The following is a 13,730-nucleotide window of genomic DNA, read 5'->3' as shown; positions in this document are numbered from 1 at the left end:
ACCAGCTGTAGTTGATGGTCGCGTGGACCCTCGCCCTACACGCAGGTAGATCATGTTAATTTCCTGACACCCAGAACTTCTCCATTCCCTCCGACCCAGCTCTACACCAACACCTACCTCCGTCTCCCTGACCTGTGGACTCTCCTGGTGGCCTTTAAAATGCAGAGTGAGCTCCCTGCTGTGCCCCCAGATACAGACCCTCCACCATGCACACCCTGCAGACACAGCCCCTTCATCTGCTTCCTCCGGACCCTGGCCCTCAGCCCCTCCACCTACCCTTCCCAACCTAGCAGCTCACCCCCCAAACACACCCCCTTCTCTCGCAGCCCCCTCCTCCAGTGCAGCGTCTAGAATGTGCCTTCCCAGATTGACAAACCTTGTAGGCCCTCAAAATACATACACGGAGTCCGCTCGCCCGGTCTAATTTAAAAACGGGCTTCTTTTCCCCCCACCCGAGGGCACTTGATCCCTCTTCATACACAGGGCAGGCTAGACCGCCCCCAAGCTCTCGATAAACACCAGGATTCATAGACGCTCCAGCTTAACGGAGCCTCTCCTGCTTCCTCCACCCCTTTCTTGAAGATCCCTGAACACCAGCCCCAGAGGTCTGCCTTGCAGCCCTGGAACCACAGACCCTCTTTATGTGCATCCCTCCCCCAGACCCCGCCCCTGCCCGCACCCACCCCTCCCCCCAGGCCTGCGCTGTCCAGTCCAGCAGCCACCAGCCACGTGGGGCTGTGTAGATGTCAACGGATTCAAATGCACTAAAATCAAAACTTGCGCTTCTCAGGCTTACTAGCCACGTGCAAGCACCCGGTAGCCCACACGCGGCTGCCACATTGGATCGTGCGCTTGTAGACTGTTGCCGTCACCACAGGCGTTGCGAATGTTCTATCGGACAGTGCCACCGCAGACTCTCCCCACACAGGGCGTTCCTAACGTGCTCGATGCTGCCAGCCTTCCAGGCCCGGAGCTGTTACTAGAGCGGGCCCGCTCCCTGCCCCCGAGCCCCCAGCCCCTGCGAGGCTGGCCAAGTGGCTTTAACCCAGGCTTGCCCCCTCCCAGACTTCCTTCTGTGCCTCGTCCTCAGGATCCTGGTCCTGATAACACCTCCCGCCCAGCCAGGGACCATCCTGCACCCAGACTCCGTTCTCTCATTTGTCCCCCGAACCAGCCTGTTGAGTAGGTGGGCACTGAGGCGTTAGGCTCCTTCAGTGGCTCCCCGAACGTAGTCGCCCATGGGGGAAGGTTGGGCAGGATTTCAGAGCGGGAGGGTCCTCTGGAGGCATCTTCCCAATCCCTTCATAGTTCACAGGGACGAGAGGCTCTGAGAGGGGAAGGGCCAGTATCAAGGTCGCTCAAGGGCATCGTGGCAGAACCAGCTCTGGCATTGGCCAGTGTGGGTTACCCAGGTCTCCCCTCCCCACTGGCCCTTCAGCATGAGCCAGTACGTGTCTGACTGTCTTCTTTTTTCCCTTCCTAGGCGCTCCTGGATCTTGGGGGTTCCCCCAACTACAAGGACCGCCGGGGGCTGACTCCTCTGTTCCATACGGCTATGGTGGGGGGCGACCCCCGCTGCTGTGAGCTGCTCCTGTACAACAGGGCCCAGCTGGGCATAGCTGATGAGAACGGCTGGCAGGAGATCCACCAGGTGCTCCTGACTCGGCCAGGAGGGGCTGGGGGCTGCATGGGTGGTTTGCTGGACCCTGAGGGGGCCAGAGATCAGGGACCCCGGTCCAAGGAGCTAGGGCTCCAGATGCTGGGGTCCTCACAGAGGGGAGGGGTGGGAGTAGCACGGTCCCCAAAGAGGAAAAGATGAGGGCGTCCACACCGGGAACCTAACGGGGATGGCGTGGGACCTGGAAACCTCGATCCCTGAGATGAGTGGGGATGGCCGCTCGACCCTCCCGAGGAGCCAGCCCAGTGCCCTGGGCCTTGGAAGGACTTGCAAAGCTGGCGGCGTGAGTTCCTAAGCAGGAATGGGGGTTGAAAGGAGAAGGGGAGGTGGATGTACAGCTTCCTGACCTCGAGGTGAAGGAGACAGACAGATGCCATGGCCAGGTGGGTCTGTTCCAGCCTCCTCCACTCCCAATCCTCTCCAGGCCTGCCAGAGGGGCCATTCTCAGCACCTGGAACACCTGCTCTTCTATGGGGCTGAGCCTGGAGCCCAGAACGCCTCGGGGAACACGGCCCTGCACATCTGCGCCCTCTACAATAAGGTCTGCCCTGCAGCACCCGCCCCGGGCCCTCCTCCTGACTCCAGCCTCCCAGCCTCCCCGTGCCCTCTGTTCTTTCACTATTTCATTCATTCATTCAGCAGATATTTCCTGAACACCTTCCCTGTGTCAGGCTCAGACCTGGGTGCTGAGGACACAGTAGTGATTAAGACAGGCAGCCCTTCCATCAGGGACACACCCTGCCGTTATGATCCCGAGTGTTCGGAGGGCGGTCACCGGGAATCCAGGTCCCTGTGGGCGCCCACGGCTGGGCTTGGCCTTGGGGCTGGGGTGAAGGTGGCTCTCTGGAGGGCGTGCCATCAGTGCTGAGACGATGAGTTGGCCAAGCAGAAGAGGGCAGAAAGGGTGTTGCAGGCAGAGGGCGTAGCCTGTGCCGGAAAGCCAGAGGGGAGAGAGTCGGGATTGCTCCTGGAAGTGCAAGAAACTCCAAGGGTCCTATTGCTTTAATTTTTAATTTCTATTTTATATCGGAGTAGAGCAGACATTCAATGTTGTGTTAGTTTCAGGTGTACAGCAAAGTGATTCCGTTATCCGTAGACATGCATCCCTTCTTTTCCAAGTTCTTCGCCCATATAGGTTATTACAGAATACGGAGTAGAGCTCCCGTGCCATGCCGTAGGTCCTTGTTGATGAGCTGTTTTACATATAGTAGCGTGTATGTGTTAATCCCCGAGGGTCCTATTTCTAATGGGTCTCCAGCTGCCAGGGGAGCATCACCCACTGCAGGGGACAGGGGAAAGGCCAAACCACAACCCCTGAAGGGGACAAGAGTGTGTCGCAAGTTGTAGCAATTCAGGGCTGGGTGGACAGTCCGCAGTTCAGGAGTTGTGAGTGGAGGTGAACAGTAAAGAACTGGCGGGGGGTGGGGGGGGGTCTCGCGTACCCACTCCAGCTGTGATGTAGTGGCCAGCTGGGTTGGCAAGAGCCGAGGCTCTTAGCCTGCTCACCCCGGTCACTTTGCCACCTGTGCACCAGGCGATCCTGGGCAGGTCAGCCTCCCGTCTGGTGTCTCAGTCTCCCCACCTGCTTCCCAAGGCTCCTGCCCTTAGACGGTTGCTGCAGGGACTTCGGAGGCCAGGGCCTGGCATGCGTGGCTGATCCATCAGCCTCTTCCCCCTCCTCCAGGAAGTCTTCCAGAACAGCCCCAGTCCCTTCTGCCTCATCAGAACTTGCAGTGCCAGGACGTGGCAGGTAGCCACGTGCTGCCTTGTGGCAGCAAGCCGTCTGCTCTGCGCCCCGCAGAGGGAGAACTCAGAGTTTGTCAGATTGCCGTCACTTCCCCGCCCCCACCCCCCGCCAGTGCATCTGTCTCTCCTACTCCCTGACACGGGCCTCGTGTCCGGATTTTCTGACTCAATAGCCTGTGTGCAGGCCAGGATGCCCGAAACAAGTCCCGCCCCCTCTCTGAGGTTCCGTCCCGCTCTCAGAAATGGGAATAATGTCAGCTGATTGAAGGGGATGAAAGGTCATGTGTATTAAGTGCTCACCCCTAGAAGGCAGCTATAAAAATAATAATTATTATTATCATGATCATTGCTGTTATCAGTCAGGATCAGGTCAGGAGACAGAAACCATACCAGTAATCGGAACAGGGAAAATGTAGCAGGTATGTAGTTATACAGAGGGAACAGTTACTCTAAGCGGGTCGGATGAGCCAGCCATTTCCCCGCCTTGTGCTTCTCCTTTCTCATCTGTGAAATGGGTCCGTAACACCTACCTTGCAAAGGATCAAGGGTGTGAATGTTTTGCTTGCTCTCGGCTTGGTGCTTAGCAAATAGATGCTTGACAAACGCAAGTTCTTTTCCGACTTTCTCTCCCCTTGTCTTCCCTCCCAGACTTTAAGCTTCCCAAGGCCCAGAGCTGGGTCTGAAAGATTTCCTCACTCTCTGCCCCTCTGGCCTCCTGGCATGCCCGTCTAGCCTCTGGTGGTGAAGATCAGGCCCATGTCCAGGCTGTGAGCTCTTCAGGGGGTAGGGCCTAAGTCTGATCAATCGCTGTCCCAAGGCCCCAGCATATAGTAGGCTTAGATGTCTCTTTGTTGAATGAATGAGTGAGTGAATGAATGATTGAATGAATGAGGGATCAGATGCCTTGATTTCCCCCAAGACCACGCACAGCACCCAACTCAGAACATTCAACAGGTATTTGCTTCGAGATAGATTGAATGACTCCATGAATGAATGAATGACTTGAACGAATTGAATTTTGAATGACTCAACGCCACATCCTCCATCCTCATCCTTCCCGTGCACATTGCTTGAGCGCCTACTGTGTGCCCGCTTGTGAGATGCATCAGACACCGCACGGCGCCCGTCCTCGGGAGGGTGGGGGGAGTTCGCTGTCTGGTGAAGAGGCAGATGTGTAAACAAGTAGTTGCAATACAGTGAGATAAGTGCTAGCGCACCAGTAAATGTGAGGTTCTCTAGGAGTGTAGTGAACTGCTGGTTAAGCTGAAAAAGATGCTCTGGGCCTGTGCTAGGCAAGGTGGCAGTGGGGGCTGGCAGATATGCAAAAACACACATGGCACTAATTTACAGTCTAGCTGGGGAGACAGCATGTGCACACATGGACACGCACACTCGCACTCACAAACACATCCAGAAAACGAACCAGGCTAACTTTGCTGTCCAATCGGAGGGCCGCTGGACTTGGGCAATCGGAGTTGTGCTTTCACAGGAGATAGATGAGCACTAAGATTAGAAGGCTGGGTTTGAGTCCTAGCTGCCCCACTGACTGGCTGTGTGACCTTGGCCATGGATTTGCCCTCTCTGAGCCTGTCCTGTAGGATGGACCCGTCCAAGCATCCTTGATGGGTTTGTCACGTGAAAAGGGTGAGACCAAGCAGGTGTTTTGTGAATTGTGGTTAAATCAGCATCTTGGGGATCTGGAGTGGAGCTGAGCTGGGGGCCAGGTTGCATCTGGCCAGGCCAAGATGAAGGGAGAGGACATCCCCTCACCCAGCAAGTGTTTATCGAACGGCTCTTACGGGCCAAGCACTGTGCCAGGTGGTGGCGGACATTGTAGTGGGGGAGAGATGCTAGAGACGAATAACATAGAAATATAGTTTCAGGGAGGCAGTGTTATGAGGAAGATGAGTTAATTCTGGCTTAGAAGAATGCCCGGCACATAGCAGGTATCATGTAAATGAAAATAAAGCCGGGAACCGGACAAGGGGTTATTTTCAACAGGATAGTCAGAGGGACCTTTTCTGAAGAAGTGGCATCTGAGCAAAAACATGAATCAAGTGGGAAAGGGAGAAAGTGAGCTGTACAGAGATCTAGGGGCAGAGAATTCCAAGCAGAGGAAGCAGCAGGTGCAAAGGCCCTGGGGCAGGAGCGTGCTTGTCAGAGGAAGGAGGCCAGTGTGGCTGGAGCATGGGGAGCAGGGAAAAGTGGTAGAAGATGAAGTTGGTGAGGCTGGGGGGCGTGGAGGGGCAGGGCAGGCAGATCAGCAGGGGCCTCCTAGGCCAGGGCAAAGACATTGGGTCTGACCCAAAGCGTGAGAGAGAGTGACATGTTGTGATTGACATCCCTTCCCCCACTGCCCGACCCTGGCCCACTGTCCCCTTCCTTCTGCGTCTAGCAGAGTGTGTGATTAGAGCAAAGGCTTGGGAGTCAGAAAAAGCTGGGTTCAAATCCGAGTGCTGGTCGTCACCAGCCACATGACCTTGAGCTCCTTTTGAAGCCTTAGTTTCCTCATCTGTAAAATGGGGACAATAATTTCCATCTCTTGGAATTGCTGGGCCCTTCGGTGGCTACCTCCTCGAAAGTGCTGAGCACCAGACAGGCAACATAGTCAGCCCTCCAAGAGGTTTGAATTGGTGGCTCTCAAACGGGATGCTTCTGCCTCCCAGGGGACATCTGGCAGTGTCCGCAGACATCCTTGGTTGTCACGACTGGGGAGGGGAGTGCTACTGGCATCTAGTGGTAGAGCCCAGGGATGCTGCTCAAAGCCCTACGATGCGCAGGATGACACACACCACCACCACCCCCGCTACAAAGACTTGTCTGGGCCCTAAATACCACTAGTGCTGAAGATGAGAACCCCTGATTGGGAGGCTGGGGTTAGCAGATGCAAACTGCTATATATAAAATGGATAAACGACAAGGTCTTACTGTATAGCATAGAGAGCGATAGTCAATCTCCTATGATAAACTATAATGGAAAAGAATAATTTTAAAAAAGTGTGTGTGTGTGTGTGTGTGTGTAACTGAACTGAATCACTTTTCTGTACAGCAGTAATTAACACAACATAGTAAATCAACTATACTTCAATAAAATAATAATAATAATAAAACCCCTGGACAGCGTTTCGGTTAGCGCTGTCCGATAGGCTATAACCGGAGTCGCACGTGTAATTTTAAATGTCTCAGGAGCCACTTTTAAAAAAAGGAAGAAAACAGGTAACATTAATTTTAGTAGCATATTCTATTTAACCCAGTGTATCCAAACTATTATCCTTTCAATGTGTAATCAGCATAAAATTTTTAGAGGGACGTCCCTGGCGGTCCAGTGGTTGAGACTTCACCTTCCAATGCAGGGGGTGTGGGTTCGATCCCTGGTCCGGGAGCTAAGATCCCACATGCCTTGTGACCAAGGAACCAAAACATAAAACAGAAGCAATATTGTAACAAATTCAATAAGGACTTTTGAAAAAATGGAGAAAACATATTAGAGATGTTTCAGTTACGTTTTTCATGCCAAGTCCTTGAGGTCCGGTGTGTATTTCGTATGCACAGGCACCTCTCAGTTTGGACCGGCCGCATTTAAAGGGCAAGCGGCTGCTGTCCAGGGCGGGACGGGTTTCCATCAGATGGTTCTGGAAGTTCTTAGCACAGTGTCTGTGTCCACTCATGGTGACCTTAACTGTGTTTTTTTTCCCCTTTCACCCTGTGCCCCTGACCATCAGGAGACGTGTGCTAGGATACTTCTCTACCGAGGAGCCGACAAGGATGTGAAGAATAACAGCGGCCAGACCCCCTTCCAGGTCTGGGGCTGTCAGGGCTGGTTGGGAGGGGGCATGAAGAACACAGAGGGGGTAGGGAAGGTGGGAGACTTTGGGGTGCTGGGAGGGAGGCACTTGGTCAGCGAGAGGAGGAAGGACGAAGTTACCGGGGTGAAGGTTTGGGGGGACAGCTGGCCATAGACCTCACAGTGTTTCCTGTTTTCTCTCTCTCTCTCTGTCTCTTTCTCTCTCCTCCCTGGGCTCCCTGTACCCCCTCCCGCCAGGTGGCAGTGATTGCTGGGAATTTTGAACTTGGGGAGCTGATCCGAAACCATCGAGAACAGGACGTGGGTGAGTGAGCTAAGGGGAGAAGCTGTGGGCCTGGGGGTGCATGGTGGGATTGGGGAGTCAGTGAACCTGATGTGGGGGCCGGGATGGGATCAAATACACCTGAGCAGCGGCAGGGGTGGGGTTCCAGGCACCGCACTCTTTCTTATCTCTGTCTTTCTCCCCTCACGCTCCCCCGCCACCGTCTCTCACCCGCATGCCCTCCCCACCTGCCTCTGCCTCCCTCTGCCCTCCTGCCGCCATGCCCCCTCAGTGCCCTTCCAGGAGTCCCCCAAGTACGCAGCCCGGCGACGGGGACCCCCCGGCGTGGGGCTGACGGTGCCCCCCGCGCTGCTGCGGGCCAACAGCGATACCAGCATGGCCCTGCCTGACTGGATGGTGTTCGCCGCCCCGGGGACCTCGTCCGCCGGGGCCCCCGGCCCTACCTCAGGGCCCCAGGGCCAGCCGCAGCCCTCGGCCCCCAGCACCAAGCTCAGCAGTGGGACCCTCCGCAGTGCCAGCAGCCCCCGGGGCGCCCGGGCCCGCTCCCCATCCCGAGGGAGGCACCCCGAGGAGGCCAAGAGGCAGCCGCGTGGACGGCCCAGGTAGGGAAGGGCTCAGCCCTGCTCCCACAGACCCCATCCCAGCCAGATCCCCTCGTCAGAGCCACAGCTCCGCGCCCCACCCCGGGCCATCCCAGCTGCCTCCCTCCTGTCCCACACATGGCTGGTCCCCCACCCACCCACCTCACTGGTCCCAGCCCCAGACTACCAGACCCCTCTCCTAACCCTTGAGGCAGTGAGGGCACCGTGAGCCACAGTCTTGCACCCAAGTCCAAGCGCACCAGCGTTTAGCTGAGCACCTGCTCCATGGGCCTGGGCGGGAGGTGCCCAAAAGACATGTTGGACAGACAGACAGACGGGGCAAGGTGAGAGGAAGCCAAACAGAGAGGGGGTGGGCGAGGGGGTCAGGGAGGGGTTTCCAAGCTTGGAGATGAGACCAGAGGTGGGGAGGGTGGGCAGGGGGCATCCTGGGGTAAAGAGGCCAGGCTGGCTAGAGGAGGACGGGAAGGGGGTGCTGTGGCTGGCCAGCCTGTCCTGAGGACGTGGGCGGGAGGGAGATCATGGCGGGTCAGGGATGGCAGGCAGAGGAGTTGGACTCAACCCAGGAGGAAGCCGGGAGTCGCTGAAGGCTCGTGAGCCAGGGATGACACAGTCGGAGCTCAGCTTCAGGAAGCTGCACCAGGCAGGGCATGCAGGACCGTGGGAGGGGACAGAGCCGGAAGCCAGGAGGCAGGAAGGAGGGCTGGAGCCGGGCTGGACCCCCCAGGTGCCCTCTCTCCCTGGGGCCGCCAGAGCTGGAAGAGGCACTCAGACCCCCTCCCGCTCTGATGCTCCACCTGCCCCGACCCAAGGACCCCTGTTCTCCCAGAGGTGCCCCCTCCCTCCACTCTCCCCTGCCTCTCACACCCTCTGTGTACGCAGCTCCAGCGGGACACCCCGGGAAGGGCCAGCTGGGGGCACCGGGGGCTCCGGGGGCCCCGGGGGCTCCCTGGGCAGCCGCGGGAGACGCCGGAAGCTCTACTCAGCGGTCCCCGGACGTTCCTTCATGGCTGTGAAGTCCTACCAGGCCCAAGCCGAGGGGGAGATCTCCCTAAGCAAGGGCGAGAAGATCAAAGGTAAAGGGCAGCGCCCGGCGGGGCTGTGGACACGGGGCAGGCGGGCGAACTAAGCCTTCAGGAAGGGCCACTGGCACACAGGCCCCCAGCACCTAGAATGTCCAGTGAACGCCGGACACTCAGAGGCACCTAGATGCCCCTTCCGCCTCGGAGGAGCATAGAGCGTAGCTGGGATGAGGCCATCAGGAGGCGGTGTCCAGGCAAGAAAGGGGCGATGAGCATTCGTGGGAAGCTGACGCCGGCGGGCAGGGCCGGAGCGCTTCCCCTGCGAGGTCCCATCTCGCTCACGATCGCCCTTCCAGGCAGCTGTCAGGAGCCCATCGTACAGTTGAAGGAGCAGAGCCTCGCGTGGGTGACATGATTTGCCTGAGGTCCCGAGCTGAGCCCAGGGTCTTTCCCGCTATCGTGTTTGGAGAGAGAGGTCACACCGCCTTGACTCTGCCTCCTGCCTCTGCCAGGAGTTCTCACCTGAGACACGGGGTGCCCGTGCTCTGATGAGACGGCCAGTGTGCGAAGCCCGGTCCGTGCTGAGGGCTCCCTAAATAGCGGCTGCTGTCATGGGGGTTTGCCTTTCTTCGGTTTTCCTGTCTTCATCTGTAAAACCATGCCGGTATCCCCCACGTGCAGACTTCGCCCCTCGCAGGGCCATGGACGCATGTTCTTGGACAGAGTGGTGCTTTGGAGACAGGAAGTGCCCTGCAGTAGTTAATTCGAGATGGGGAAGCCATTCTTTGCCCGATTCTAGGCTTGCAGAGGAGACAAGTAGCGTAGTGGTTGAGAGCCAGGCTGATCGGGTTCAAATCCCAGCTCCACCACTTCTTAGCGGGGCGACCTCAGGTGAGTGACTTCTCTGGGCCTCAGTTTCCTTGTCTGTACAATGGGAGGATTAGAGTCAGTTCTTGTAAAGCCCTTAGAACAATGATTCTCACATAATGAGCGCCAGCTGTCATTACCATAAGCGACCCCCACTACGGGCGCTTAGAAGAGAGAGACCCTGGGCACCGAGGAAGCTGGGGGAGGGGGGTGTCCTCCCAAAGGAGACAGAGTTTTAAGTGGGCCCTGAAGCATGTGCGGGGATCAGAGTATCAGGCAGGTTGTGTAATTGCATCTCTTTCGTAGTCTGTCTCCCTATCGCCTGAGTTCCTGAAGACAAGGTCACATGTCACCAGGGGTTGGGTCACCAGGGCCCAGTTCTGTGACCCAGCACACAGGAAGCCTCAGTGCACACCTGCTGAGTGAAGGGATGAATGGATGAATGACCAAATGCCCGAGTTAACTGTGGGGGGGCAGGGGCAGTGCCTCTGGAGGCACCGAGCCTGGGGAGCGAGTGTATGGGTGTGTGTGTTTGTGTGTGGGTGGGTGGGTCTGGGGGTGGGGTCAGGTCTGTGCTTTGAAGGATGCAAAAGAAGAAAGGGAAGCTGAGGCCAAGTGTGAGGGACCTTTGCACAGGCAGAGGGCCATGGGCTGTATCTTCCATGTGTCTTTCTGAATGTCAAGCCCAGCAATTCTACGCACTTCCCTGTTTTCATATCCTTTCCATTCATTAAAAGATGCTTAATTGCCTCAAAGCACAGCCACATCCACAATGTCACTGAGGTTTGCCGCAGCCCGACAAGGTAGCAGGTTCCCTCTGCTCTCAGGACCAAAGCCTAGCGCCTTAGCCTGGCCTGCGAACCCCTCCTCTGCCCGCCCACCAACCTCACCTCTTCCTACTCTTTCTTTCACCCACAGGGTTCCAGGGACCACATCCTCCTCTCCATTCCTCAGATGCCCCAAGTCCTTTTTTTTTTTTTCAGTTTATTTATTTTATTTATTATTTATTTTTGGCTGTGTTGGGTCTTTGTTGCTGCACACAGGCTTTCTCTAGTTGCAGCGAGCAGGGGACACTCTTCGCTGAGGTGCGCGGGCTTCTCACTGCGGTGGCCTCTCTTGTTGCGGAGCACGAGCTCTAGGTGCGCGGGCTTCAGTAGTTGTGGCGTGCAGGCTCAGTAGTTGTGGCTCGCGGGTTCTAGAGTGCAGGCTCAGTAGTTGTGGTGCACGGGCTTAGCTGCTCCGAGGCATGTGGGATCTTCCCAGACCAGGGCTCGAAACCGTGTCCTCTGCATTGGCAGGCGGACTCTCAACCACTGCGCCACCAGGGAAGTCCCCCAAGTCCTTTTCCACAACGAACCCTTTGCACATGCTGTTACTTCTGCCTGGAAAACCTTTCCTTCCTCTCATTGCCTCCTCCACTCCTAGCATCCTTCAGGTCTCAGCCTATATGTCACATCCTCTGAGACACCTTCGTGGTCCCCCTTTGCCGTCGGATTTCTATACTCCCATCTGGCCTTTCTCCAAATACCCTTTCCTTTGTCCCTCAAGCGTTGACCTCAATTTCCAATCATGGGGTCACTTGGAGAGTTATACCTCTAATGACTGCCCGTCTGGAAGCTCCGTGAGGGCAGGAACCACATTTAGTGTGTCCAACAGCCCCACCCAGTTCCTAGCTGACTGGCACTAAATACGTATTTGTTCAGTGAACAAATGCTTGATTCCAAGACCACCCAGCCAGACGTGGCAGAGCTAGGCCAGAACCCAGACGCCTTGACGCACATCTCCTGGTCCCTTCCATGACCTTGAGCATCTCCTCCATGTGGTTTCCCCAGACCCTCTCAGAGGAGGTGTTTTGTGCAGGGAAGAGCGTCAGATGGCCCCAACCCCAATCCTAGCGTGGCTTGAGCCATCCCTGGGCAAGAGGTCGTTACGCTCTAGCTTCAAGTTCATCTTTGAAGTGGGAAATCAGTTGTTACCTAGCAGGTAGGTGTAAGGATGAAGTGAGCAAAGGATGTGAAGGGCCGAGTGGGAACAGAGCTGTGAAAGATGCTGGAGAGACGGATGACTTCGGGCTTGTTGCTGTCGCCCTCATCATCATAGAAACAGCAGCAGCGAAGTGCTGGAACAGAGAGGTAGCAAAACATGAATGACTAAAAATATCCGCTCTGGAAACAGCGCCGTGTTCAAATCCAGGCTCTGTCGACTGCACGCTGCAGAACCTTGAGCAGTTGACCTCAGCTCTCTGAGCCTCAGTTTCTCCACCAGTAAAATGGGGTGAATGAAAGTGTTCCCCCCCACACTTAGGCTCCTGGCCCCGAGTGAGAGCTGGATAAACATTAGCTGCCCCTGCTGCCCATCTTTGCTGTCGGTCAACGTGTGCTTGATGGTTAAGGGGTGAGGGTGGCAGGAAGTGGCCTCCAGTAACGAGCGGTGGACAGAAGGAAAGAGGTGACTCTACTGTCCCTTCTAGAGCCAGGGGAAGCAAAGAGAAATGGAAGGAGGGGTCTGGGAACAGATGACAGAAGATTAAGTGGCAAGGAGGCTGCAGGAGGCGGCAGGGGCAGTGATGGGGGTGTAGAACTTGACCTAGGAGCCGAGGAGGGTTTAGGGAAATTTTGGAATAACTGAGTTGTGACTGGTCACCAGGGGAGATGAGAACCAGTTGTGGACGTGTCCCTAGCCTCCAAGGATGACGTCATGGGACACAGCCCTTTCCCCAGTGCCATTTTGATGTCCCCACTGGGTCCAGGAAGCTAGTATGCAGAAGCGACATGATTTGCATCTCCCCCTTCCTTGGACATTTATTAAGGATGCCCTTGGGCCAGGTTCTGTGCTAGGTGCTGAGAGTTCTGGAAATGCTGTGCATCAAGTGTTGGGAGCGGGTGGGGGTGTGGGCAGCACAGAAATGAGAAATGTTTCTATGTCCCTGCTCCGCATCTAGTGCTTAGCATCGGGGAAGGAGGCTTCTGGGAAGGCCAGGTCAAAGGTCGCATCGGCTGGTTCCCCTCTGACTGCCTGGAAGAGGTGGCCAACCGCTCCCAGGAGGCAAAGCAAGGTAACGAGGAACCCCCAATTGTCCCCGATTTACTCTAGGTTCTCATGTCCCTTCCCTTCCCCCTCCTGATGGGGGTGGGGTGCTGGGAGGTAGATGGGAAGGCTTGGGCCAGGACCCCAGGGGGTGGGCCCATGGTTTCCAGAGTGCAGGTCCAAGGTCATCCTTTGTCCCCCTGCAGAAAGCCGAAGTGACAAGGCAAAGAGACTATTCCGGCATTATACCGTGGGCTCCTACGACAGCTTTGATGCCCCAAGGTAAATGTCCTTACACCCTCGGGCGCCCCCCCAACCCCCACTCCCTTACACTCCACCTTTTAAATAGTTCCACCGCCTCGAAGCCCCCTTTCTCATCTGTTCCCTCTGAAGTTTGATCCAGGGGTGGGGGAAGGCAGACTTAGCTTCAGACTACATAGCCCAATCCCAAACCGTCCCTGGCAGCCACCGAGACTGCCCAGCTCTGGTGTAGCCAGAGACCAATGAAATGGATCGGGGCGAGGTGGGGACGCCTGGGGGGCTAGGGAGCTCGTGTGTATGGCTGGCTGGAGGCTCTGGTCTCCTTTATGTGCCACATCTCTGTGCAGTCCTGTGCAGCAGAAGTGTCTGCATCCTGTGCTGGCGTAGGGAGGGGGGCGGGCAGAGCCGGGCCAGGCGGGGTGGGGGCGGGGCGAAGGCACAC

At 56.6% G+C, this 13,730-nt stretch overlaps 1 protein-coding gene across 1 annotated transcript in view; it reads left to right on the top strand.

The window, feature by feature from the left end:
- The window catches only part of SHANK1 (SH3 and multiple ankyrin repeat domains 1), a 46,160-nt gene that overhangs the window by 6,098 nt on the left and 26,332 nt on the right, over window positions 1-13,730 (top strand). Inside the window, exons 7-14 of the mRNA XM_079906741.1 lie at window positions 1,484-1,651; window positions 2,103-2,219; window positions 7,147-7,224; window positions 7,467-7,533; window positions 7,784-8,114; window positions 8,994-9,187; window positions 12,942-13,055; window positions 13,234-13,309. Of these exons, the coding sequence (XP_079762867.1) occupies window positions 1,484-1,651; window positions 2,103-2,219; window positions 7,147-7,224; window positions 7,467-7,533; window positions 7,784-8,114; window positions 8,994-9,187; window positions 12,942-13,055; window positions 13,234-13,309 (1,145 nt within the window). The remainder of the gene's footprint in view (window positions 1-1,483; window positions 1,652-2,102; window positions 2,220-7,146; window positions 7,225-7,466; window positions 7,534-7,783; window positions 8,115-8,993; window positions 9,188-12,941; window positions 13,056-13,233; window positions 13,310-13,730) is intronic.

Source organism: Stenella coeruleoalba (genome assembly GCF_951394435.1).
Source record: "Stenella coeruleoalba genome assembly, chromosome: 20".
Taxonomy (NCBI): domain Eukaryota; kingdom Metazoa; phylum Chordata; class Mammalia; order Artiodactyla; family Delphinidae; genus Stenella; species Stenella coeruleoalba.
The sequence above is the reverse complement of the archived record's forward strand: the minus strand, read 5'-3'. Positions and strand labels throughout refer to the sequence as shown.